Source organism: Hemitrygon akajei, chromosome 32, assembly GCF_048418815.1.
Source record: "Hemitrygon akajei chromosome 32, sHemAka1.3, whole genome shotgun sequence".
NCBI lineage: Eukaryota > Metazoa > Chordata > Chondrichthyes > Myliobatiformes > Dasyatidae > Hemitrygon > Hemitrygon akajei.
The window spans coordinates 6564257-6592057 of record NC_133155.1 but is presented as its reverse complement, the minus strand read 5'-3'; the positions used below and the strand labels follow the sequence as shown (position 1 = coordinate 6592057).

Here is a 27801-nt window from a genome sequence, read left to right as displayed (position 1 = left end):
GTTGGCATAGGGGAGAAAAAGGTTAAAACAAAATTTGAGTTAAGCAGGGAAACTACTTTCACCAGCATGAAATCATGCAAGAAAGGAGGATCGTTTCCCAGCAATGAGTCACTACATTGGGTCAGAAAAAGTATTTGCTCTCAGCTTTGTGCAAGTTTTGTTCAGTTTTTCATTTGCTACTCTTTTGTGTTCAACGATTTATCTCTCTAGAGACCTGCATAGTGTATGGTGCTAAATTAGCTTTTGTTTCAAGTAGCAATGGCTCCTGTTCTTAAATTCTGTCCAAGAGACTGAACAATCCTTTCCCCCTGTTCTCTGGAGCCAGCCTTCTGTTTCAGATAAACGGCACTTGCTCATTATCTGTCTGTGTGAGCGCCGGCGGTGTTAAACAAAACTGACAAAGTGGAGCTGATTTGATTGACTGTGCAGTTGATTTTCACGTGTGCCTTTAAAAATGATGAAAACACAGCTATAAAATGCTTTCTGAATGACGTTATATGCTTCGCCGTTATCAGGCCAAGTTTCCAAAAGCTTGCAAAGGAAAACCCAATGAATATTCAGTAATGGAAAGTAACTGCGGTGCGGAGGCCACGCCTTTACTTATCTGAATCACATGCCCCGTGCACGCAGAAAGGCTAAAGCATGTTGTTTAATGACTTCTAAACTGGGAATACAAAAAGGTGTTCATCTAAATGACAGCCGGCCAGCTTAGTGTTCAGGTGGTGCTGGGAGCAGATATACGTTTTGATCAGTCGTGCCACCAGCGAGGGATGCAATAAATACGTATTCCTAACTTCAACTAATGCAACCTTCTGGAGATAATACGCTCACAATGCTGATGAGTGGTCATCATCTTTTGCAGTGTTGAGGGGATGATAAAATACAGTGGATTTGGGTTAATTGGGACACATGGGGACCAGTACATTTTAGCCCAATTAAGCTGCTGCCCCAATTAGACAAAGTTTCATGGAAATAGTTAAAAAGGCATAAAAAGACAAGCAAATTATGTAAATAAAATACAGAACAAATTTGAACACTACCAATACTACTACAGTTCTATGAAACTTGTGTATTAGTTCCTAATATTTATCGACGGGGTTAATTTATCCAGTGTACCCAATGAACAAAATCCAGCAGAGACACCTGGAGCAGATAATGGACTGCGTTTATACAATACTACTGATGATTGCATCTTCTAGATCTTCATTTTCATTGTAACATTCAAGACGATTGTCTACATGTTTAAATTTCTCGCAGTTCCCACCTTACTGAAGGAGTGAAATCATTTCATTTGCACTCCCTGCTGTTTTTGGCATCTCCAAGCCTGACTGCTTGAAACCCGCAGTGAGCAAATCAGTTCTGAATTGTCTTAATGCTTATTCCTCACCAACTATCAGTGACAAAACAAAAAAAAACTGTTCTTTAAAAAAAAAACACACAACTGACACTACTTAAAAATTGCCCAGTCTAAGCATGGTGCAGCATCTAACGGTATGCAAGTGTGCGTGACTGATAGAGTTAGAACCATTTAACTGAGTAACAAAGCATATAACCATATAACAATTACAGCACGGAAACAGGCCATCTCGGCCCTTCTAGTCAGTGCCGAACACTTACTCTCACCTAGTCCCACCTACCTGCACTCAGCCCATAACCCTCCATTCCTTTCCTGTCCATATACCTATCCAATTTTACTTTAAATGACAATACCGAACCTGCCTCTACCACTTCTACTGGAAGCTCATTCCACACAGCTACCACTCTCTGAGTAAGGAAATATTTAAACGAAATACAGAACAAATTAGAAAACTACCAATAAAATCGTGTGTTAGCTCCTCATAGTTATTGACTGAAGAGTTCATGCAGTACATGAAAGTGGATCTCAGGGTTGTATATGGTGACATACACGTACTTCAATAATAAAGTTTACTTTGAACGTCGCTGAATAGAATCAGCGCAGACACTAGAAGTTATATTACGCTTTGCAGAACACCAGCTTTTGACTCGGTCTTCCTGGCATTGCTTTAATGAGACTGATCCAGTCATATTTTTTGATCATGTGAGCGATGGTATTGAATTCAGCAATGGTCCCACCATTAAACGTTAATGTGAGCTCAGATCCTCTCTCTTACTGAAGGAGAGCACAACCTGGTGATTTATTGCTTTAACAGTGAAAACCGCCTAAAAGTCGGGGGTTTCCAACCTGGGGCCCACAGACCTCTCAGTTAATGGTCCAAGTCATAGCATAAAAATGATTGGGAGCCCCTGGAAGAGTCACTGGGAGCGTTACAGACGAAGGGCCCGAAGCATTGTTGAGGATCCCTGCCACCCATCCCACAATCCCTTTGACCTACTACCGTCAGGAGGAGGTACAGGAGCATCAGGATGAAACTGGATCCCAGCTTCTTCCCTCAGACTGCGAGACTAATGAATACCCTGCCACCACCGAGGTCTGGTCACTAGGACAGCGAGCTGTTTACCTGTGCTCTGCTTTACTACATGCATTTTAAATTATCTTTCATTAAACTTAAAGTATAATACTGTGTGATTTACGTAGTGAGGGTGCACCATGGTCCAGAGGAAGATTGTTTTGTTTGGTTGTACAGTCAGATGACAATAAATTTGAACTTGAATGTTATTTGTTACTTTCTACCCCACAGTGAATCTTGCTGGATGAAGAAGCCATGCACTATATCGTTATCCAGGAATTACAAATAGAATGTTGTACAATTACCTACAAACAATTTCCTATTTTGATCTTATTTTTGACAGGTCTTTTTATAAAATGGACAAGCCCCGACAGGACAATGCTTTTTATATCTTGTTACTTAATTATTCATGACCTTTGCCCTGCGCCAGATACAAGAGAGGTATTGGACAATACATGGCGTTCATCAACCTGATCAAGGCCTTTGATACAGTCAGCCGCCATGGTCTCTGCAAGATTCTGTCGAAGCTCGGCTGTCCCCCGAAATTCCTCACCATCTTGCAGCAGCTCCGTGAAGGCCAAAGCGGTCAGGTTAAACACAACGATGACCTGTATGACCTGTTCCCCATCAGTACCGGCGTGAAACAAGGCTGCGTTTTGGCACCAACCACCTGTTTCAGCGTGATGCTACGGGAAGCAAAAGAGACCACCTCGGAGAGCACGTACATTCAGTTCCACACTGATGGGAATACCTTCAATCTCCACCGCCTTCTCACCCAAACGAAGACCGTGGCAAGAGCCCATTCTCGAGCTTCTATATACGGACAACTGTGCTCTTCTCACGCACACTGGGGATGCACTACAGGCTACAGTCACTCAGTTCGCCAAGGCTGTAAGGGCTTTCGGGTTAACAGTCAGCCTGAACAATCACATACCCTCTCATGGGTTTACAAGCTACCTCGGATCACCATGTATCAGTTCACCTACCTGGGCAGCGTCATCTCCAACGGTGGTAAGGGATGTTGACAATTGACCTGCCAGAGCCAGCAGTGCCTTCGGGCAGCTCCAGAAACAGGTGTGGAAGAAGCACCAGCTGCATCTGTCCACAGGGCTGCCATGGTCACAACACTGCTACGTGGCTCCAAAGCCCGGGTCTTGTACCACGAGTAAATCCGATTGCTCGGGCGCTTCCATCAGCGCTACCTCCACTCCATCATGGGTATCAGCTGGCAGGATCGTGTCTCCAACAACGAGGTCCCGGAGAAGCTCAACCTCCAAGCACTGAAGCCACTTTGCAGCTCAGGTGGCTCTGCTGGTCAGGCCACGTGTCCCGCATGGACAACTCCAGGTACAGAGACCTCTCTCAGGGCAAGAGGGATCACGGTGCCCCGCACAAGAGGTACCAAGACCAACTTAAAGAGCAGCTCTCTCAGGAAAATACTGAGGTCAATGAGTGGCAGCAGCTGGCTTGAGACAGAGACCGCTGGAGAACGCTGATCCACGGAGCAGCCAAGGATTTTGAGGAATCCTGAAGAGCGACTGCTGAAGAGAAGAGGACGTGCAGAAAGGATCCTCCTACCTTGGCGCCCACATCCCAGCTGTTCCCGTGTCCCCTCAGCTCCAGAGTCTGCAGATCCAGAATTGGCCTCTACAGTCACCAACGATCGTGCCGTCACTCCTAAGGAGCCTTCTTCCCTCCTGATCCTCGCAAGCGAAGATCCAGCCATCACCACTTAGATTATTAATGTTGAATAATCAACCATTTTCTTTTCCACCAAGAACTATTGAACACGTTATCACTGCTTTGTTTGTGGTTTGGAATATGCTAGTGAGGCAGCGATTAGTCAGACTGTATTTGCTCTGCTCTTGTTGATAAGACACATCTGGACAATCTTCAACATAATCAAATAAAATTAAGGGTTTAGCTGTACTGGAACAACAGCAGCTAGTTATAACACACATCCTCAAAGCTCTATCCAAAGGGCCCAGTTACATAATGTTATAACCAGTACACTTAGCTGCCATTCTGGCCCCATCATGTGGTTTGAAAAACTGGCTTTTGTGGATCGTGGGGACCTCAAGAAGATTCTGGGGCGAATTATTGAATTTCAGCTTCTGGTTGAACATGCCAACCCTCAGCTTCATTCTGCATTCAGGTTGAATTCTGTGACTGTTGGGGATGTGCCATCCATAGAACATTCCTCCCTCCATTTATCTACTTAATTGTCCACTATGAATTACAGTGTCGAAAGCAAGACAACAGAGCTTCAATTTGATTATTAGTCATCAGATTGCTTTGCTCTATTTACAGAATGGTAATGCTGCTAATTAGAATTCACATATAATCAGCTCTTCGTTTAAACTGGTTCTCTAGCCTGATGGTGATGTCAAAGAGAGGGAAATGCTGGTCCACAGGGATACATAAACAAAGAGATACTGCACATGCTGGAAATCTCGAGGAACACACAAAACACTGAAGGAACTCAGCAAATTAGGAGAGGAATAAAGAGACAACATCCTGATGCAGGGTCTGAGCCCAAAACATTGACCGTTTATTCCTCTCCATAGATGCTGCCTGACCTGCTGAGTTTCTCCAGTGTCTTGTGTGTGTTCCACAGGGATACATACCTAAGACTGCATACGGAATATAATTCCAATGATAGTTTCTGATGCCGGTTTAAAGAACTAGATCTGTTTGATCCTAGGCAGTGGTGAAAGAAAATTGCCCTCAAAGAGAAGAAAGGATTTGATCTTGAGAACTATATGTCAGTCACATCTTGCAATACCGTCAGGAGCAGGTGCATCTGCAACAATCAGATTGGCGAGAAAATCTTCAACAAGTTTTCAGTCAGTCAAGCAGCATCTGTGGGGGAGGGAGGGTGATGAAAGAAGTGACAACCTTTTCCACCCACAGGCATTGTTCAACGTGCTGAGTTCTTCTAGCAGGTATTTTGTTGCTCCGGATTCCAGCATCTGCAGTCGCTCATGGCTCCAGATCAGAGAGAATGAGGTCATGCCGATATTCTTGTGTAGGCTCTTTCACCACACACTTCATCATTTCGGCAGCCAGCCACCTCACTTTGGGGAGGCACTTGGGGTTGGGCATTCAGTTTCCCCATTGTACATTAAATTCTAAAAAGTTTACATTTATATCAATAAAATGCTGTACATTTTATTTGCTATAAACTTTAGAGATTAACATTCAAACAATGCCCTGTAAGTGGCTGATGTATTACTTTTATTGTTAACCCTTCAGAGACGAGTTTGCAGATGTTATTTATTAGTCAGTCATACAGTGCAGAATAGGTCCATCTGGCCCTTTAAGCTGTGCTGCCCAGCAGCCCCTGACAGCCCTGATTTAACCCCAACCCAATCACAGGACAGTTTACGATGACCAATTACCCTACCCGGTACGTCCTTGGAGTGTGGGAGGAAAACGCACACATTCCATGGGGACTCGCTACAGAACGGAACCAGGATTCAACTCCGAATCGCCCCGAGCTGTAATAGTATCGCTAACCGCTACTCTACTGTGGCACCCTGATGGGTATTGCAGTAAGTAAGTAAATAATAGACTAACTGAAAATGAAATAATAATTTGGAAAAACATAAACACGAGAAAGACTGCAGTTGCTGGAAATCCAGAGCAAGACACACAAAATGCTGGAGGAACTCAGCAGGTCAGGTAGCATCCATGGAAATGAATAAACAGTCAATGTTTTGGCCCGAGACCCTTCTTCAGGACTGGAAAGGACTGAATTGTGAGTTCTGCTGTAGAATTATCAATCTGAAGTCAATGGGAATAGAAGGCGGTTTTACTAATCTGTACTTGACATTCTGTGAAACAAAAGTTTGTGAGCTATTAATTCTGCTTCCTTCAGAATGGGGGTGGGGGGGGGCCTAGATCTCAGTGAGAATGAATCTACAATCGTGCAGAGAAAAAAGTACAGTAATAGCATAAACTCCAGTTTAGGATGACTGTATGACTTCAGCAGAAAGGAAAGAATTCCAAAAAATAGCTAAAGCAAGTCACTTAATGCTCAGAGATTCAACAAGTATCAAAGTAATCCCTATCGAATGCCATTTTAAAGACACACTGGGATACATTCAAACAACTGGACTCATTGAAAGTTCACTTTTAAAGTATTTTGGCTTAGTGACTGCTGTTCCTGAGTCATTCCAGATGATGAATACATTCTATAAGATTTGTGGTCTAACTTGTACAAACCTGCCCAGCAGTGAATATTTTCCACATGCCAGCTCTCTGCACCTGAACTTTAACAACAAGATTCACTTCAGTTGCCTGTTGTAATTTATCTCATAGTTCTCACTGTCTTAGCTATGAAACCCTGTTTCAAGTTGTAGTGACAGTCTGCAAAAACCAATCACCAACATAAAGAAAAATTCCAGCTCACAACCACAAGATCATAAGATATAGGAGCAGAATTAGGCCATTTGATTCATCACGTCTGCTCCACCATTTCATCATGGCTGATCCATTTCCCCCTCAGCCCCAGTCTCCTGCCTTCTCCCTGTATTCTTTCATGCCCTGACTAATCAAGAATCTATCAAACTGTCTTAATGACTTAACCTCCACAACAGCCTCTGCCAACGAATTGCACAGATCCACCACTCTCTAGTTAAAGAAATTCCTCCTCATTTGCATTCTAAATGAATGTCCCTCTATTCCGAGGCTGTGTCTCCGGTCTTAGACTCCACCACCATAGGAAACATCTCTTCCACATCCACTCTATCGAGGCCTTTCAACATTCAATAGGTTTCAACGAGGTCACCCCTCACTCTTCTGAATTCCAGGAAGTTATTATTCTGAATAACAGAAAGTGGGTTTGTATTATTTAGTAACGACATTAGGCTGTGATTGGAAGCATGTTTTGTTATTAGTAGGAGCTTTGTAATACACTCTGCTCTGCGTTGGAGCAATTAGACAACTGCAAGACATACATCAGGCTGCCGATTATTGATTACAACTCGGTATTCAACACCATTATTTCCTCAATGTTAATCATCAAGCTTCAAAACCTAGGCCTCTGTACCCCCTCCCCCCAAAACCGGATTCTCACTTTCCTCATCAGGAGATCACAGTCAGTGCAGATCAGTAATAATACCTCCTTCACACTAACGCACATCTCAAGGATGTGAGTTTAGCCCTTTGCTCGACTCTGTCTATACTACTGACTGCGTGGCCAAGGACAGCATAAGCACCATCTACAAACGTTTGTATAAATCCACAGATGATAACACTGTTGTTGATAGAATCTCAGCCAACTCCATCAGTGAACAACCCTCAATATCACTGAGGACATCTTCAACAGGCAGAAGGTCTCATCTATCGGTGAGGACCCTCAACATCCAGGACATGTCCCCTTCTCATCAAAACCATCAGGGAGGAGGTACAGGAGCTTGAAGATTCACACCCAACAATTTAGGAAATGCTTTTTCCCTTCTTCCATCAGATTTACTGGTTCACAAACACCACCTCATTGTTCCTTGCGTTTGCTCAATTTATTTCTGCAATTTATTGTAATTTCATGTTTTTTCACTATACTGATATCACAGAGCAACACATTTTGTCTCTTACCAGTCAGTGAAAATAAATCTGATTTGGATTCAGTAAATAAGCATTCCATGCCAGAATCCTCACCAATCTTTGTCTGTTTATGTAGTTGTTTTGAAAAAAATTCTATTGTATTTCTCTTTTCCTTCTAAATATGAACAAGAGAATGAACCTCAAGCAAGCACATGGTGTTATGTTTTGTAACTTCAAAACAGTAAACTAATTCAAAGGAAGATACGGCAGTCAGAAATGCGGGTGTATTATGAGTTTATTTCAACCGAGGTGCGCACGTATCACGTGGTAGAGCGATGACATATACCCTTCTATATTTATACATATAACCTGTAGTGAATTATTTAAACAAAGAAGAATGCATAATCAAATTTATATATAGAACATAGAATAGTACAGCACATTACAGGCCCTTCGGCCCACAATGTTGTGCTGACCCTCAAACCCTGCCTCACATAACCCCCCACCTTAATTTCCTCCATATACTTGTCTAGTAGTCTCTTAAACTTCACTAGTGTGTCTGCCTCCACCACTGACTCAGGCACCGCATTCCACACACCAACCACTCTCTGAGTGAAAAACCTTCCTCTAATATCCCCCTTGAACTTCCCTCCCCTTAACTTAAAGCCATGTCCTCTTGTACTGAGCAGTGGTGCCCTGGGGGAAGAGGTGCTGGCTGTCCACTCTGTCTATTCCTCTTAATATCTTGTACACCTCTGTCATGTCTCCTCTCATCCTCCTCCTCTCCAAAGAGTAAAGCCCTAGCTCCCTTAATCTCTGATCATAATCCATACTCTCTAAACCAGGCAGCATCCTGGTAAATCTCCTCTGTACCTTTTCCAACACTTCCACATCCTTCCTATAGTGAGCCGACCAGAACTGGACACAGTACTCCAGTGTGGCCTAACTAGAGTTTTATAAAGCTGCATCATTACATCGCATCTCTTAAACTCTGTCCCTCGACTTATGAAAGGTAACACCCCATAAGCTTTCTTAACTACCCTATCTACCTGTGAGGCAACTTTCAGGGATCTGTGGACATGTACCCACAGATCCTTCTGCTCCTCCACGCTACCAAGTATCCTGCCATTTACTTTGTACTCTGTCTTGGAGTTTGTCCTTCCAAAGTGTACCACCTCACACTTCTCTGGGTTGAACTCCATCTGCCACTTCTCAGCCCACTTCTGCATCCTATCAATGTCTCTCTGCAATCTTCGACAATCCTCTACACTATCTACAACACCACCAACCTTTGTGTCGTCTGCAAACTTGCCAAACCACCCTTCTACCCCCACATCCAGGTCATTAATAAAAATCACGAAAAGTAGAGGTCCCAGAACAGATCCTTGTGGGACACCACTAGTCACATCATATACATAGACACACACACACACACACACACACAATTACTCAAATAGTACTAAAATATAAAAATACAACATATAGTAACATGAACTTTGATAACAAATTGCCTTTGAACTTTGTAAAGGTTTTTCCGATGAACACTGTTGTGTATTTAATATTTCAGTTATATTTGAGTAATCTTGACTGCATATTGATTGGTTAAGCATTCTCGTTCTTATTGGTCAAGATTATGTCTTGACAGTATGACAAATACAACAAATGTCCGACTTAGATTAGTACAATACAAGTTCTTTTTACATCAATTATATATTACACCACAAAAAATTAATAGATTAAACCCAAATTTATCTGATCAATGTTTCTGATGTAATCAAGAAATTGGTACTTTTTTTTTTACACTCTGCTTGGTCTTGTTTTAAAATTTAACCTTTTTTGATAAATTTAAGAGTTTTATTGGAACAAATTATTGGAACACAACTTCCACATAACCCAATATTATTTTTACTTGGTGATATTGAAGGGATAAAACCGAAACCTAAATTGAACAAATATCAGAAAGAATTCATAAAAATTGCATTGGCAGTAGCCAAAAAGGCTATTGCAGTTACTTGGAAATCGGATGCATACTTAAGTATGGATCGTTGAAAGAATGAAATTTTTAGCTGCATTCCACTTGAAAAAATTACTTATAATTTAGGAAATAAATATGACATATTTCTGAAAATTTGGCACCCTTATTTACAAAAGATAGGATTAAATATATAGGTACTCTGAAGATAAAGTTATTGGTCATCTGGGGAAAGAAATAAATACATATCTTAAAGCTATTTTGAATTCCATGGAGCATGTGGGGATCTTCCGATATCCAGGCAGTCTTTCTTTATTTCCTCTCTTTTGAAGATAGGGATATGTTAGGGGGGAGGGGTTAAGGGGAGGGGGGAGGGCTGATATTATTCTATTCTACTCTATGTAACCCATTTGAAAATTTAATTAACTTTTTTTTAAAAAAGCATTCTCATTCTTTAAACAATACAAGTCATGTATTAATGCATTAATTGCATACGTCATTATGCTACCATGTGATATGTGGACACCTCGCCTAAAGAGGAGTTTACACTCACTTTTTGAACTCGCCTGTCTTTTGGATTGATTTAATGTTTTGAAAGTTGAAAACAAAACAGACAGCATGAACATTTACACCTTAATGTTTTGTTTGCATCGGCCAAGTTGATAAATCAGTGTCTTCTGAAGAAAGAGAATGGGGTGCGAGTTAGGATGGGGAATGACCATGTGTGAAATTGCCTTCAATGATACATTGACTAAACTACCTAAGGGGCTACCAGAAATACCTGCACAAAAATATGTGAAAGAATCTCTCATTGCCTTCCAACAGTTTTTAAACAAACTTCCTGTTTCTCCCTAACTTGCTAATGATGCAATATATATTTTAGCAACCATCAGGAAACTTCAAGAGAAATAACACTACACTGACGTGTTGCATTCAATTATACTGTTGCTACTACAGCTATTGTATTATGCACTTAATGACATTTTATTACAGCAGATTCCAGTTAATTGGGCCATCGGTTAATTGGGGCAGCCACTTAATTTGGGCCATCTCCTAAGGAACAAAACCTAATCAATGTTGTGTAATTGGTCAGTGTACCATCTGCAAAGTGCAGTAGAGCAAGGCTCTCCAAACCTGCAACCTTTGCCACCCAGAAGGATAAGACTTCTAACAGCGGCCATGTGCTACTTCCAGTCCAAGTTCAGCATCATCAAGACTAGAACATAGTGGATTCCGGTTAATTGGGGCAACTCCTAAAGAACAAAGACTAATTGAGAAAATAGCCGGGATTCCCTTTGTTTATTTGGGACAGTATGCTGCTTAACTGGGGCAGGAGACTGCTGGTGAACACTTGCTAACTAGCGTCAGCTCCATGCACATCGTGTGGCCTTTAGACTCTACACTGTACTCAGTGTGAACAGTTTTTAAGTAGTGTTACTCGCATGTTTGTGTTCAAAAAGCAGCACTGGCATATTTTGACCCAATTAAACAGCTGCCCCAATTAGCTGAAGTTTCATTGAAATAGTTAAAAAAAGGTATATAAAAAAACTTAGTATTTAAATAAAATAAAAACAAATTAGAATGCTACAATGCTACTACAGAACTATAAAACTGTGTCTTTGTTCCTAGTAGTTATCGACAGAGGAATTCATCCAGTGAGCACTGCCGTGATCTTTTGATTGACTGTAAATGAACAAAAATCAGCGCAGACACCTCGTGTCGATAACGGACTGCCTTCATACACTGCTATTGATGATTGCGTCCTCCAAGTCTTCACTTTCATTGTAACATTTAGGATGATTGTCAATACCTCCAAACTCTTCATAGTTCCTGACTTGCTTAAGTCATGAAATCGTTTCATTTTCGCTCCTGGCTGTTTCTGGCATCTCCAAGCCTGGATGCTTGAAACAGCACAGACGTAACACAAAAATCAACACAGACACCTACTGCAGGTAACGGCCACACAAGTGCATGCGGCTGACACTAGTTAGAAATGGTTCAGCAAAAGTCCCTGCCCCAATTAAGTGGCATGGTATCCCAAATAAATGAAGGAAATGCCGACTATTTTCTCGATTAGTTTTTGTTCTTTAAGGAGTTGCCCCAAATAAACGGCTGCCCCAATTAACCAATGGCCCAATTAAGTGGAATCCACTGTATATATAAAATTTAATTGTATAAAGTGCAAAAAGACAAAAAAAAAGTGAGGTGGTGTTCATGGGTTGACTTCCCTATGTTATTCTATTATCTAAAGACACACTAAGATCATAGAACACTGTTCAGTTCTTGGATGGAGCCCAGGAGATGAAGCAACCTTGCACATGACTCTCAAAGTCATCAACACTAGTGCACGGAGGAAAACCAGTGCAAGTACTGGAATCTGAAACGAAGACGGAACTACTGGGAGAACTCAGCCAGTCAAGCATTATCTATGCAGAGATACAGCACGGTGACAGGCCCTTCTGGCCCATGAGCCCAATTAACCTACTAACCCATACGTCTTTGGAACACGAGAGGCAGCCGGAATACCTGGAGGAAACCCACGCAGGGACGGGGAGAATGTACAAACTCCTCACGGACAGCTGCAGGAACTGAACCTGGGTCGCTGGTGGTGTAATCATGCTACACGATCCGCTACGTAACTGTGCCGCCCTCTTTCTGTGGAAAGAGATACCATCTAACGCTGCAAGTCAACGACCCTTCATAGAACTGCACTGTAGTACCAGTGGATATCACCCACTCAACAGGTGCCTTTGAACCTTCCAAACTCAAACCTTCTGTAACCTTGAATGAAAGGACATCAAGGGATTGGCTCCCTCTGCAAGTTTCATTTTACAAACCACCCTAAATGGAATCACATCATCGTAGTTGCTGGGTCTAAATACTAAAACATTCAAACCTATGGAAGCACCAGTACCATAAAGGTACTTTGCCATCTCCAACAGGATCCCACCACCAAGCACATCCTTCCCTCCCTCCCTACACTCCACTTCCTGCAGGGATCGCTCCCTACACGACTCCCTTGTCCATTCGTCCCTCCCCACTGATCTCCCCCCCCCCCCAGCAGTTATCCTTGCAAGCAGAACAAGTACCACACCTGCCCCTACACCTCCTCCCTCACTACCATTCAGGGCCTCAAACAGTCCTCCCAAGTGAAGCAACACTTTATCTGTGAGCCTGCTGGGGCCATCTACTGTATTTGGTGCTCCCAGTACGGCCTCCAGTACATTGGTGAGACCTGACGCAGATTGGGAGACTGCTTCCTCAAGCACTTATGTTCCACCTGCCAAAACAAAAAAGGGATATCCCAGTGGAACCCATTTCAATTCTACTTCCCATTCCCATTCCGACATGTCGTCCATGGCCAGCATTAGGCCACACTCACGTTGGAGTGGCGATACCTTGTATTCCATCTGGGCAGCCTCCAACCTGATAACATCAACATCGATTTCTCAATCTTCCGGTAATTGTTCCCCACCTCCAGCTGCTCTTCTCCTTCACCATTCCCATTTCCCTCTCTCACCTTATCTCCTTACCTCCCTCTGGTGCTCCCCTCCCATCCCTTTCTCTCATGGCCTTCTGTCCTCTCCCATCAGATTCCCCCTTCTCCAGCCTTTAACTCTTTCACCAATTGTCTTCCCAGCTCTTTACTTCAGCCCCTCCTTCTCTCGATTTGACCTATCGCCTACTACCTTGTACCTCTCTGTCTCCTTCCCCCATCTTCGTAATCTGACTCCTAATCTCTTTTATCCAGTCCTCATGAAGTTCTTGGCCTGAAACATTGACTGTTTACTCTGCCTGGCCTGCTGAGTTCCTCCAGCATTTTTGTGTGTGTTGCTTTGATTTCCAGCAACCTGCATTCTCTTGTTTTTAAAGGCTGTATTGTTGCAAGAAAGTGACTATTACCTTCTCAAAGACATTCGGGAACAGATAGTAAAACATTGCACTTGCCTGCAACAGCCATGGGCCATAATGATTATTTGGCAGAATGAGTCATTTAGTTTATAGGTGGTGTTCCTGACTGAGTAGCCATAATCTGCATTATATTGTAGGTTGACGTGTCAGTCCGTGGCCACTTCTTGTGCCACGAGGAGGCGCAACACTTCATATGGCGTCTGGGCAGCCTTCAACCTGATGGCATGAATATCGCTTTCTCCTTCCAGTAAAAAAAATTCCCACCCCCTCCTGTCTTCCTCTGTTCCCCACTCAGGCCCCTTACCTCTTCTCACCTGCCTATCACCTCCCCAAGGTCCCCTCCTCCTTCCCTTTCTCCTTTCCTATCAAATTCCTTCTCTTACCTTTCCCACCCACCTGGCTTCACCCATCACCTTGCAGCTAGCCTCATTCACCTGTCCCCCTCCCTTCTATTCCGTCACCTTCACCTTTCCTTTCTAGTCCCAAGGAACAATCTTGGCCTGAAACGTTGACTGGTAGTTCATTCCCATAGCTGCTGCCTGACCTGCTGAGTTCCTCCAGCATTTTGTGTGCATTGCTTTGGATTTCCAGCATCTGCATAATGTCTAGTGTTCACAACGGAACGTTTTTTCTCTGAACCACATAACAGTGTTAACATGACAGATCACCTCAAGGATTTGGCTTGCGAGCTTTCATGGCTTGTAGCTCTGATAAGTTCTTCAGATCGACTCCTGCTTCTAGTTAGGCAATTCTAAGTCAGGATGGTTTTACCATGAAGTAGCAACATCCTTCCTCAGCTAACATCTCATCTTGCTAACTACACAACTGCCGAGCTCCTCCATCATTTTGTGTGTATTTATTTTTTCAGATACAAAGCCCTTTGTACCATCCAGCCCTTTGAGCTGTGTGCTTTGACCTGCAACCCCGATTTAATCTAAGCAATGACCAATTAACCAATGAATGAACATTACAGGCCGCGGCGGGAATTGAACCTGGGTCGTTTGTACAGTAAGGCGTTGTGCTAACCACTATGCTACCATGCCAGCCATATTGCTTAAATTTCCAGCAGCAGCAGAATTGCTGGTGTTTGTAGCTACACAACCATTTGACAATCAAAGTGCTGTTCCAAAGAAAATCAAGCAAACATGAGAATGGAAAGAAAAGACATTTAATTATCTCAAATGATCAGAAGGTCAGCACTTAGGATTTGTGAAAGTAGAGACTTATAAAAGAATGTTGCAATGAATTTACAAGGCCACATTTCACTTGGAGATCACGGAAAGCTTCTTGCACAGAATTGCCGACAAACCTCTTATGCACAATCAAATAAATGCTTCCCCAGTAGTTAAATTGCGTTATTCTATGCCAATATCCCTTTTAGGATCTTAAATTCCTGTGAACACACTCAGGCTTCAAAACTCTTAGATAATGAAAGCTATTCAAACCACTACATGTAAATTCTATCTTGCTTTTTTTAAACATACAAATTATATTCAGCTTTCAGTCCACAAGCCCTTCTTTATTTTTTGTACATTCACATACCAAGGATAGGGCGGGCAGTCTAACACTCAGAGCAGGTAATAACAAAGGAATGTTCCGGCCATTGCAAAGGAGATACTCCCATGATGCTATTGGACAGACTCAAGAATTTTGACTCAAGTAATGAAAAGACAAGAACATGTCCAAATCTGGTTGGTGTGACGCTTGAAGAACACACAGGAGCAGACTGCTCCTTTGCCATTCAGATGGCAGGAGCTTTGTGAAGGACTAGAAGCAGCCTTGACTTGATGTCACAACGCATTTTATAGGCATAGTTGGTGGAAAGTATGAATGCTTAGACAGATTAGACATCAAACATATGGCTGCCCTGCCCTGGAGTTCTTTCTGTGAGGTTAGATATATATTTAAAGTAGGTGGATTTGATTATTCCATGTAGTTGAGGCAATGGGTTTAGTAAACCTTGCATCAAACTAATGGTATATGGCATAGTATACTGACATAGTACAGCACAGAAACAGGCCCTTCGGCCCATCCAGCCAGTGCCAAACCAATTAAATGGCCTGCTTCCACTGGGACCATACCCTCCATACCCCTACCATACATGTACTTAACCAAACTTCTCTTAAATATTGAAATCAAGCTGGCAGCTCATTCCACACTCTCATGACCCTCTGAGTGAAGAAATTTCCCTTAAACTTTTCACCTTTCACCCTTAACCCATGACCTCTAGTTGTCGTCCCACCCAGATTCAGTGGGAAAAGCCTGCTTGTATTTACCCTATCAATGCCCCTCATAATTCTGAACAACAAACACAAAATGCTGGAGAAACTCAGCAGGCCAGGCAGCATCTATGGAAAAGAGCAGAGTCAACGTTTCAGGCCGAGACCCTTCCACAAGACTGGAAGTTCCCTCAGTCTTCTACATTCCAAGGAATAAAGTCCTAACCTATTCAATCTTTCCATATAACTCACATCCTCCAGACCCAACAACATCCTGGTAAGCTTTTTCTGTACTCTTTCAAAGTTATTTACATCTTTCCTGTAGGTAGGTGACCAAAAATGCACACAGTACTCCAAATTAGGCCTCACCAATGTCTTATACAACTTTAACATAACATCCCATCTCCTGTTCTCAGTACACTGTTGAAGTTACCCATGTATTGCCATCAGATAGGGAGTTAATAAATATCCACACTTTAGGTTTCTCATGATGAAGAAAAGCCTATGTTTTGAAACTGCTGGAAGTGGTCAAACCAGCAGATAAAGCGATTGGCCTTCAGCCACGTTATGTTGTCAGCGGAGTTACAATTTTATTTCCCTTGACTTAAATTCTATTAAAGCTCCTTGATATCACAAGGTCAAATTCTGACTCATTGCTGTCTATCAACCACTTTCCCCTCACTTCTGGAACTCAGCTCTGTTGAGAATACTTGGGTGAAGCCAGTCAATAGGATCTCCAGCAAATCCAAAATGAGGAGGGTATTGCTGTATGTTGCTGCAGCCTCTACGCTCATGATCAATTAGATGGTTGCGATTGGTTAAATAGGTTTCATCCTCCATTACATCATCATTCGCTGCTATACTTTCAATGCAGTTGCCCAGCTAAATCATCCTTCAAGCCTACATTACCCAGGGTCACCGACTTCAGGTTCTGAGCACCAGATTGACCCAGAGTTATAGAAACACACACCACCTTAGGTTCAAAGCCATTACCACCAACACCACAGTAGCATAGCCTTTAGCGCAACGCTGCTACAGCTCGAGGAGTTCAATTCTGGCGGCATTCTGTAAGGAGTCTCTCCACGTCCTTCCCATGGAACGTGTGGGTTTTCCCCGGGTGTTCTGGTTTCCATCCACAGTCCAAAGACATACCGGGTAGGTTAATTGGTCACAGTAAAGTGTCCCATAATTGGGTTGGGGTTAAACTGAGGTTGTCAGGGGCTGCTGGGCAGCCTCACATGAGGGGCCTGCAGGGCCCATTCCACACTGTAACTCTAAATAAAATAAACACTGATATGCAATTCACAGTTTTTACATGCTTCTTTGCTGGTGCTCCCTAAAACTTCCACTTTTTTATTCAGCAAAGCTAACTCCAGATTTAGAAGTGTGGGACTAAATTTAACTGGAGGGAGAGTGCCATTAACAATACTCAAGTCAAGCCGGAATGGAGAGCAACATTTGGCTCACCTGAGGTCTTGGCTTTCTGATGATGAAGCTTGCGTAGTGTTGGGTGAAGGAAATACAATAGACCAGGGCACATCATCCATACATACAACATTCAGCCATGAACTAAGATTCAGTAGGTTCCAGGCAATGACCACCTCAAAAAGAGCAAGCCTGCCCATCAACTTAAAACATATATTTGTGGCTACCTGGTTACAAAGGAACCATGCCTTTTTTTTGCCATGGACCCTTACCATTAATGATGGGTCCAAGGATTGAGACAAAGGTTTGTTAATGAGTATGGTTGGAATACTGGCATTGTAAACATTCAGCTCTTCTTCAAATTTTAATTTTTCACCCAACTCCGATGGTGAGCACAACTTTCAACATCTCATGTGGTCTAAGGCAAGGTTTCCCAACCTCATTAATGGTGAGGGTCCAAGGTCAGCATGTGCCTTGCTTTTTAACACTGGTTTGATAACACCAGTGAAACCCAAGGTGCTGGCTGAAATGTCACTAGAAGATGGAAATTTCAGTCCTGGCCAAGGTGAACAACCTATTTTTTCCGGATGGAATGATGTTCACTGTCAAATGAATGAAGTTAGAGCAAGTATCTTATCTTGGCTGTCATCCAGGCAGAACATGCCAAAGTAAAATACACTGAGGTTGTACAAGATTACCAAATACAGCACAAGGTGCTGTGGTTACAGAGAAAGGGCAGTGCAGGGGAACAAACAAAGTGCAAGGGATCATAGGAGACCAAGAGTTCATCTTCAACTTCTGGGAGGTGCATTCAGAAATGTGAGAAAAGCGGGACAGGAACTCTCCCCGAGTCTGGTGAAAATGCGGGAGGCCAAAGACAACTTGGTGCCATACCGTACAGGCAGGAATGAGGACGCTGAACCACACCTGGGCCAAGGACAGATGGAGATGGAGGACCTTCATTGCTGCCCTAAAAACCACCTGTGTAATGGGCAGTAAGAACCTAGGCTGAGTCAGGTGGTACATGCTTTTGAATTTTCGGACAGGATTGGATGAGATCCTTGATTAATGTTTCCAGGACAACAGGAGGTATAGCCAGAGTCAGTAGAGATGAAATATGATGGACTGGGCCAGGTTCACAACTCTCCAGAGTTCCTTGCTGTTCTTGTGCAGAGCAGTTGCCGCATGATCTGATGCATCCAGACAGGATGCTTTCCTTTGGTGTATCCGTTAAAAATTGCAACCAATCATCAGGGCCGGGCAGAGGTCCCTTAGCCTTATGCGGAAGGTCCAATTATTAACACGAGGTTCTGCAGATGCTGGAAATCCAGAGCAACGCACACAAAATGCCGGAGGAACCCAGCAGGCCAGGCAGCGTCTGTAGAAATGAATAAACAGTCGACGTTTCAGGCTGAGACCCTTCTTCAGGACTGTCAGATCAGTCTCGGGTCGTGGCTCTTCCTCAGGTGAAATAGTTGGTGGCATTTGTATCAGGAGTCTGGAGCTCCCCACCGCCAGCGGCACGCAATCTGCCCAGGACCAGACCCTTCGTTTTGTTGACATTCAGGCTGTTGCCTTGAATGTGCCGCGTTTCGTTCTATTATTATAAACGTGCAAATGTAGCAATTAACAACAAGACACTCTAGCCTTGCAGGTTTGCAAAATAAAAAAAGCTCAGGTTACAGACCTGCGAGAAGGGGATTACATGAACTAGCCACTGTAAACCCTTTACCGTTCTTTCTGAGAAAGCACCGACACTGAACCGAATCGCGACGGATAAAGGAACAGCACAGGTCGGGTTCTTTTCGGTGGGGAGAACTATCAGGTGAAAGAAAACTCGCCCACTTTACCACTTGTTCCTCGCTCCCTCTCTGCAGACCCCGATCTCACCTTGTAGCCATAGCGCAACTCTGCGCGGACTCCAGGTGTTGACAGGCTCCATCTCCGGGATCTGGAGCTGGAGCTGGAGCAAAAACCCCAGCCGTGGACAAGTTTCCGACGCGCCCGAACTCACGGCAACTTTCAACAAACTTTAGCCGTTTCCGCCTGCGTCGTCACCCACAGGTAGGCGGCAGCGCCTCTCTCATTGGCGGGTTGCACTGTCAATCGTGGAGTTAAGGTGTGCCCTCGAGATCCAGCGAGAGAGAGAATGAGGAGGAGTGTATGTGACAACCATTGGGAAAGGTGGAAGAAGGGGACATCGAGAAAACCAGCAAGTGGAAGGAACGGTCAGAGAGGGAGGAATGGAGAGAGAGCAGAGAGTGTTGACCTTTAGTCATTAAGTGGACGGCACGGCCTTCGTCAATCCAGCGCGTAGTTCGTTCTGCTTTAATGATCAGCTGAAAGTTTATGTGGGATTCCATAGGAAGTGGGAGGAATCCATAGTTGATCCGAGGAGGAAAGCCAACATCTTAACTGAGAGGCGGGGAGAGTGGAGCTGCGGACGTCATGTGCCGTGTTGTATGGTGTGGGCGATCACGGTCTTTCACCATGATTTTCTCGGCAAATTTTCCTATAGAAGTGCTTTGCCATGGCTTTTTTTTTCTGGGCAGTGCCTTTACAAAACGGATTACCGTAGCCATTATCTCTTCAAAAACTGCCTGTGTGGTGTCAGTGGTCGCATAACCAGGACCTGTGATATGCACCAGCTGCTCAAACGACCATCCACCACCTGCTCCCATGGTTTCACCTGACCCTGAATGGTGGGTGGGGGGCTAAGCTGGTGCTACACTTTGTCCAAGGGTGACATGCAGGCTAGCGGAGGGAAGGAGCGCCTTACACTTCCTTTGGTAGAGACGTATCTCCACCCCGGCATCCGGACCAGAGCCTGCTTTCATTCACTAGTTGGACTAGTCTCTCCACAGATGCTGCCCAATCTAACGAGTATTTCCACCAGTTTATCTTTTTACTTCAAAATTTCAGCACCTGCCATTTTATTTTAATTTGCATTTACGGGCCCTACTACCCCTGATAGTAACCATCATTTTGTTTGCCTTTACACTCATGTGTTGATGAAACATTCTTGAATTGAGACTTAGAACTGTAAGGCCACTGCATGGACTGTTACACCACTATGGAAATGAGTTATATCAAGTTAATCAATGACAGGAAATGGCTGAGTAAGATTAAAATCATGATAAGATTTGACAGCAGGAAGTGATGTGTTCTGGAATGTAGAGGAGAATAATGAAGAGATTTTAATAGATGGGTGGCCAAAACCATCAGCACAGTCATCCCAGCCTGTTGTTTCACATTACTCCCAATTTGAAGGCGGCTGCTTTGACTCACTATGGGCTGGTTCACAGAGCGATCCCAATCTCCCATTCCCCTGTAAACTATTCTGCCCACCTTCCTATCAACTCCACTCAGATTCCTTTAGTCACAAGCAAGAGAAAATCTGCAGATGCTGGAAATCCAAGCAACACACTGGAGGAACTCAGCAGGCCGGGCAGCACCTATGGAAAAGAGTGAAAAGACGACGTTTCGGGCCAGCCCTGATGAAGGGTCTCATCCCGAAACGTTGACTGCAATCTTTTCCATGGACGCTGCCTGGCCTGCTGAGTCCCTCCAACTTTTTGCGTGTGTTTCTTTCAGTCATGAATGGTGTTTGTCCATCATGTTCAACGATGACAGGAAATCTGTGTAGGAGAGTTTTTAAAGTGGAAGTGACGTTGCACTGGGGCAGTTCCACTTTTGGCCTCAGAAGTCTGAGTCTGGTGATACAAACGAGTGTCACAGACTGGGATTTTGCTCGGTTGTAGTGGACGACCGTGCCTTGTCATGCTCTTCGTTCCCCGCGGAGCGTTGCTGTACCGTCTTCCTGGCCGTTGGATCTTACTGAGGTTCTCATCCGCCCAGTCCACCGGAGCTGACTTTGCACGTTAGGACAGGCATGTCCCTGTCTCACTGGCTGCCCTCACCCGCTTTAGCCGGCCTGTCGGGACGATGTTATGGGGTGTGGCTGCTGTCGCGTGCAAACAGCTACCTGCAGCCACCGGTGAGACCCGAGTGTCCAGTGGGGACCAAAGGTGGGGGAGCTGCCCCAGAACGGACACGACAAGCCCCTTCACCAGAGGTGCTACCCCTCCCTGGACACCCCACACACCTCATTCATGTGTAGACTGGGGGTAACCTACAGCAGCCAAAGAATCTACTAACCCGCACGTTTGGGATGCGGGAGGAATTGGAGACTGCCAGGGACAAGCAGAATGTAGAAATTCTGCATAGACAGGACAGCAGGATCAAACCAAGTTCACTGGAGCTGTCAGGCAGCAGGTTAATAAGATGCACCTCTGTGTCACCCACAACACTGTTGTCTGTCAACAGACCATTGGGATGTATAATAATAAATACAAGGAATATCAGGAATGTCTTTTTAAAACCAACAACATTTATCAGGTGCAGCCTTGCAGGAATGAATAGCTCCTGCCTTTGTTGCATAAACAGCAGTCGTGTGATCATCTTCAATCACTTCACCAATGTGTAGACCGGGTGCTTCAAAGTACATTTATTATCAATGTTTGCATGCTGTATACAACTCTGAGATTGGTCTTCCCACAGGCTGACAAATGAGAAGGATAGGTTCATATCCAAAACACTATGTTTCTTTTTCTCCCAGATGCTGCCTGATATGATGTATATTATAAAAACTCAATGATTTTATTTCTGATTTCCAGTCTCTGCAGTATTTGCATTTTTAATAATGTGGAATGGACAATTATATTTATAGTTTGCTGACAATACAATGCCTGGTGGCAGTGTGGGCTTTGAGTATATAATTGCACACAGATTCTCTTGTAATAAAGGCCAATATATTATTTGCCTTCCTAATTGCTTTCTGAACCTGCATGTTAATTTTTAGTAATTTGTGTGTGAGGACATTGAGATCCCACAGAAGAATTCTCAATCTCTCAGTGTTTAAAAATTATTACTATTGTTTTCTATAGAAGTGTATGATTTCACAATTTTCTGCATTACATTATGTGTCAATTTCTTTATGGATTTATAGTTAGGCTATCTATATTTCCTTGAATTGTCTCTTTCCACAATGTAAAGGGGACAAGGATCTGATGAGATATTGATGCCCTCCTCTAATTTGGTGTCAATACACTGCTGTGATTGGATATTGCTCTATCGGCTGTGCAAATATCAACGTCTTGCTCTGTGTAGGCAACAATACCAAACCTCAGTGGAACCACCACGTGAAGGTAACTCACTGATGGACCTGAATGATTGGTTGCACGTAGGGATTATGCTCCTTGAGACAGTTAATGTGCAGACTAAATTTTAGCTGTTAGGGGAAAGCCTAAGACCCTGCTGTTTGTAACTGACTCCTGATTTCCGTTCCAATTTTTTCCTTGTAGTACCTCGATGTACCAATGTGGTGAAATAATCTGTACGGGTAGATTCAAGACTGTTTAATGTCATTTCCTGTACACAAGTGTAAAGGGGAACAAAATAATTGTTATGCCAGAACCAATGCAGCACAAAAAAACACAAAAGATAAAGAACACAATAATAAGAAACACAATTAATATAAATACATAATACAACTTATATCTATAGATTAGTTGCATGTCCATAAATTGATGCCAGGCACAGGAGTATGCAAAAATAAGTTTTTCACTCCCCCTCAGTATATTTGACAATATTTAGCCAATTACCAATTATATCCAATCAAACATGTATAGAAACAATGGAATTCTGTACACAGATATATATGTTTAAAATTGCCTTTCTAAAAGTGATCCATTTTAAATTCCTGTCCTTGTCCTTGACAGGGACAGGTATAATAGTACACCATTTTGTAGAAAATAGTGAAACATACAAATTAAATATTTTGCATCTGATGACAGGACGTATTTTCAATCACATGGAGATGAGCTATTAGCAGCACTACTTGCAGATGGGTTTGCTCTACTAACGATAGCATGGATAGCTTGCATTGTCGCCAGAGTGACAGTTAAATATTTCGAAGATGATTACAAAAGACAAACAATAATGAAGAGATGTGAACGAATGTGTGCACGGAGAGTGGGGTGAAGATAAGAAAGGATAAGAACTGCATAATTGTCCCTAAGCTTCTGAGAGGAGCACAACCTTGTTGTGGTTTGAAGGCTTGCGTGCCTCAATGACCCAGAGAGCCATGTTGGCTGGAGTCAGGGCTTTATGCTTTGGCTCTTGGTCGGGTCACCCATGCCAAACAGGTCAAAGGGTAGAGTCCAGGCTAAAAGTGGTTCACCAATTCTCCAGGTTCATGGGTTCTGCTCAGGACTAACAACCCTGACTGGTCAAACATAACTGCTAGGGAAACAACAATGAAGAATCCTTCTACATCTGTGTGCAATGCTATTCCTGAGTCTCCACCTGGGACTTGCATAACTGACAGTAATGAAAACCAAGAGGAAGCTACTGACATGATTAGGGAAGCTCTGAACACCACTGCTAAGGACAATAAGAGATGGAGGACTTTGACTGCTGCCTTGAACATCTGTGGTGTAACTCACAAGAATAAGTAATTGTCTCTGAAGAACAGGATGTAGAATTAATCTGGCTGGACGTATGTGCAAAAAATAATCCCAAAACATTAATGACAGTGCTTTACTGGTTCGTTAAAACCAGAAGCCCAATTGGTCAGAGTATCAGGCAGTAAGAAGAAGCTTGTAGAAAGAGGAGATTTATTTTTCAGCCTGACTGAGGAAAACAAAAATATCTTGGTGGATGAGCTCAGGGAGAACAGTAGGAGATATTTGCTGGACCAATATCTCATGGAAGCAACTAGGAATGCTGTTCACTAAACTCACATTGGGCCTTGTTACCACAGTACGAGATGCCACAAACCAGGTTATACTGGGATTAGGTTGAATAATTAACCTGGTAAGTATTTGGAAGTTTAGGCTTGCTCTGAAATGGAATCAAACAATCTACATTTGGTTTCTCCAACATAGAACACTAAACACGATACACTGGATTAGGAAAATTGCAGATTAAGCCAGGTGAAGCAGCAACTCACCAATTTGTGTTCTTTCTTCATTAACCTATCAACCAAATGACTTCATCATCAGCTTATCCCAATCATTAACACGAGAGATTCTGCAGATGCTGGAAAGCTTGAGCCAACACACACAAAGTACTGGAGGAGCTCAGCAAATCAGGCAGCATCTATGGCGAGGAATGAAGAGTGGACAGTTCGAGTCAGGACGGGAATGGAAGGGGAAGGAAGCTGGAATAAGGTGGGGAAGGAGTACAAGCTGGCTGGTGAGGGGGAAGGTGGGTGGTGGGGGAGAGGTGATGAAGTGAGAAGCTGAATGCCACTGACTTGGCCCTAGGCAGACCAAAGATCTTGTGGTTCATCTAGAGCCAATCTAGAGTTCATCTTGTGGTTGAGGAAGACTGAATTATTTTGCGAAGCCACGCTCATCTACGACTGTTTTTATAAAATCAATGACAACTGTGGCATATTTGTTCAGATCCTCCCTCCCTCATCTTCTGTGTGCAATTCAACATTAACTTTGTTTTCTGTCTTTCCTAGTTTTGACATTAGCCCAGTTTCTCTTTCCACACATGCTGCCTGACTTTTTGAGGGTTTCCAGCATTTTCTGTTTTTACCTTAATAATCCCAGTGTATGGTTTCATTATTTGAATTAAAATTTTAAAAATACGTATATAAATAGTTGACAAAAATTATAAGTATTTAAATAATTATTTTAATATTCTCAGTGAATATATATTCTCTTGAGAAATAAAATCTCCATCAAGAAGTGGCAAACTCAGAGACCGATTAAAATTTGATTAAGTGAAGATATTAATAATTTTTTAATAAAAAGTAATCAGTAACAAAGCATGATTAAACAAACCAGCATGATTTTATGAAGGAAAGTCAAATTGAATGACTTTAATATAGTTTTTTGAGCAAGATCGTAATAAGGCTTAACTATAATGGATCCTAACTATTAAACACACGGCTGGTGTTCATTGCTTTTGGTCATTCACAAGCTGGCAATCACATACTATTGACATTTACTCAGTCACAGAATAAAGGATTAATTTACCCACACCATTAAATTAAAAGGAGCTTGCTAATATGATCCAATAACAAACCATGAGGTTAGGGACTTGATGCAATCTGAATTGTATATTTCTTATGTGTGTTTTGACAGGTGTCTATTGTTCTTTTTAGAAAACTGTCAAGTGATGATTTTTCCCTTAGCCACAGATCTCCAGGTGTCCATTATTTCCTTTCAAACCAAATGGCAAGCCGGTAATTATAAACCATATTTATCAACAAGACCTGGTGGGTGTTCGTCACATCCGACGATGACAGGAAACCTATGTAGGAGAGTTGTTAACGTGGAAAAGCCATTGCACTGGGCGCAGTTCCAATCTCTCGACCTCAGAAGTCGAGAACAGGCTGTGGACGACCACAGCTTCTGTGCCTCATCGTGCTATTCGCTTTCCATGGAGAGTTGCAGACCCACCTTCCTGGTCATTGGATCCCTCTGTAGATCTCATCTGCCCAGTCCCCTGCAGCTGACTTTACAAGCTTGTCCCCATCTCACCGGGGCACGAGGCCGCAGCTTACCCTGACCTGGTTTAGCCCACCTGTCGATGTGGTGTACGGGGGTGCGGCCGCTGTCGCGTGCAAACATCTACTTGGAGCCGCAGGTGAGAGCCGGGTGTCCAGCGTGGAGCAAAGCTGAGTGAGTTACCCTAGAATGGACATGACAAGCCCCTTCACCAGAGGTGTTACCCCTCCCTGGACACCCCATTCTGCTCTGAGCATGTGGGCCTGTGACCTGTATTTGTTAATTATTGTCTTAACTTGAGTATTTAAGCCCTTTTACTTCCTGTTTAATCTTGTCAAGTTGATTGTGACTGGCACAGGTTTTCTGCATACTATGATTATTTGAAGCAGATTCCCAGTCGGCTGTTACCACATCATACTTGTGTGCTTTGAGAATGATTCGTCTTACAGTGTCACTCAGTCAAGCCACCGATATTCTGTTGGAATTCCTATGAATAAATTCTTGTTTCTGTCTCTACATGGGAGTAGGTCATTCTTCTACACCTGGGTTCAGTTGTCTGTCAGTGCACACCATAACACCATACACCCTATCAACAATACACGTAATATATAAAAGACAAGTTAATTTCTAACTGTGTAGTGGTGAGCAATCTTGTTACAGCCATATGCATATAGTTCAAGTTTAATTGTCATTCAACCATACATGAGCACAGCCAAACAAAATACTCTGGGGCCAAGGTGTACCAACAGACATACACAGCACAAGGTGCAAATGATGCATGTAAGATATCAGGAAAATGTAGTCACACAAAAAAACATAGCCCAGGCCCTAAGTCCATGAATGTTGCAGTAGTGTGTAATCGACCACAATATAGTTGTCTTCTGCCGAACGAATACTGTGTGGGCAGCACTGGCTCCAGCTGTGCCACATTGCCTCCGGTGGAGAGCCCTGACTCCTACACCTCTCTCCTGGCGTCCGTAAGCAGGTGGCGCTCAGGCTCGAGGCCTTGTCCTCACTGCAGCTGAGGCCACGTTGCTCCCCCGCCGTCCCCCAATCAGTCAGTAAATCAGGCATGCGGCATTCCACATTAATGAAGGCGACTAAGAGAATCACTTGCTGTTAGACTGAACACTGCCCTGGTGCATCAACTCCTCTGACACAAGCAGCAGTATGATCTGCACCGTCTAGTTCCTTCTGTTTTGAGCCAACGAGCAGCTCACTGATAGAGTAGACCTGCTAGAGCTTTAAGTACTTAATGTCTAGCAGGGCCTTGTGATCATAAAATATACATTTACAAAAGACAACCTTTGGTTGGCCCTGCAGAAGCCACTGCGATTGAACTTGCTGCCATTTTACTGGAAGAAATTATTTTAGACACAGAAAGATCTGGTTCTTCTATTTATTTAAGGTCAGTTTGCTGCCCACCCTTTGAGAAGGTGCTGGCAAGTTTACATCCTGAACTGCTGCAGTCCTTCTGGTGGGGTTACTCCAACGACACCCTCTCCCCACCCGTATTCAACGCAATCTGAACGGAGAATACCAGTAACGAGTTTGAAGAAAGGCAGTGTCATTTTTAGTTACATCATATCAGATAGAGTATCATTTCATTGACCAGACACACTTCCTCTGCTCTGACCAATTTCTGGATCATTTCACCATCTCCAGTGTAATTGGACAACAAATTTTTTCGTAAGTATTGCTTCATCAGAATTTCTTTTGTTTATGATAGACTGCTTGAAGCTGAACACAAATATAATTTCAGACTACTTGTA

The 27801-nt window shown here is 43.3% G+C and overlaps 1 protein-coding gene across 3 annotated transcripts in view; it reads right to left on the bottom strand.

Annotated features, from left to right (window-relative positions):
* Positions 1 to 19522, bottom strand: part of cnksr1 (connector enhancer of kinase suppressor of Ras 1) — a 115398-nt gene extending 95876 nt beyond the window's left edge. For 2 of the 3 annotated variants that reach the window (XM_073034459.1, XM_073034460.1), the window contains exon 1: positions 19395 to 19522. In XM_073034459.1, coding sequence (XP_072890560.1) covers positions 19395 to 19446 — 52 coding nt within the window. In that variant the 5' untranslated portion in view covers positions 19447 to 19522. The remainder of the gene's footprint in view (positions 1 to 19394) is intronic. The other variant, XM_073034461.1, reaches the window with a different exon arrangement.
* Between the last annotated feature and the right edge of the window lie 8279 nt (positions 19523 to 27801).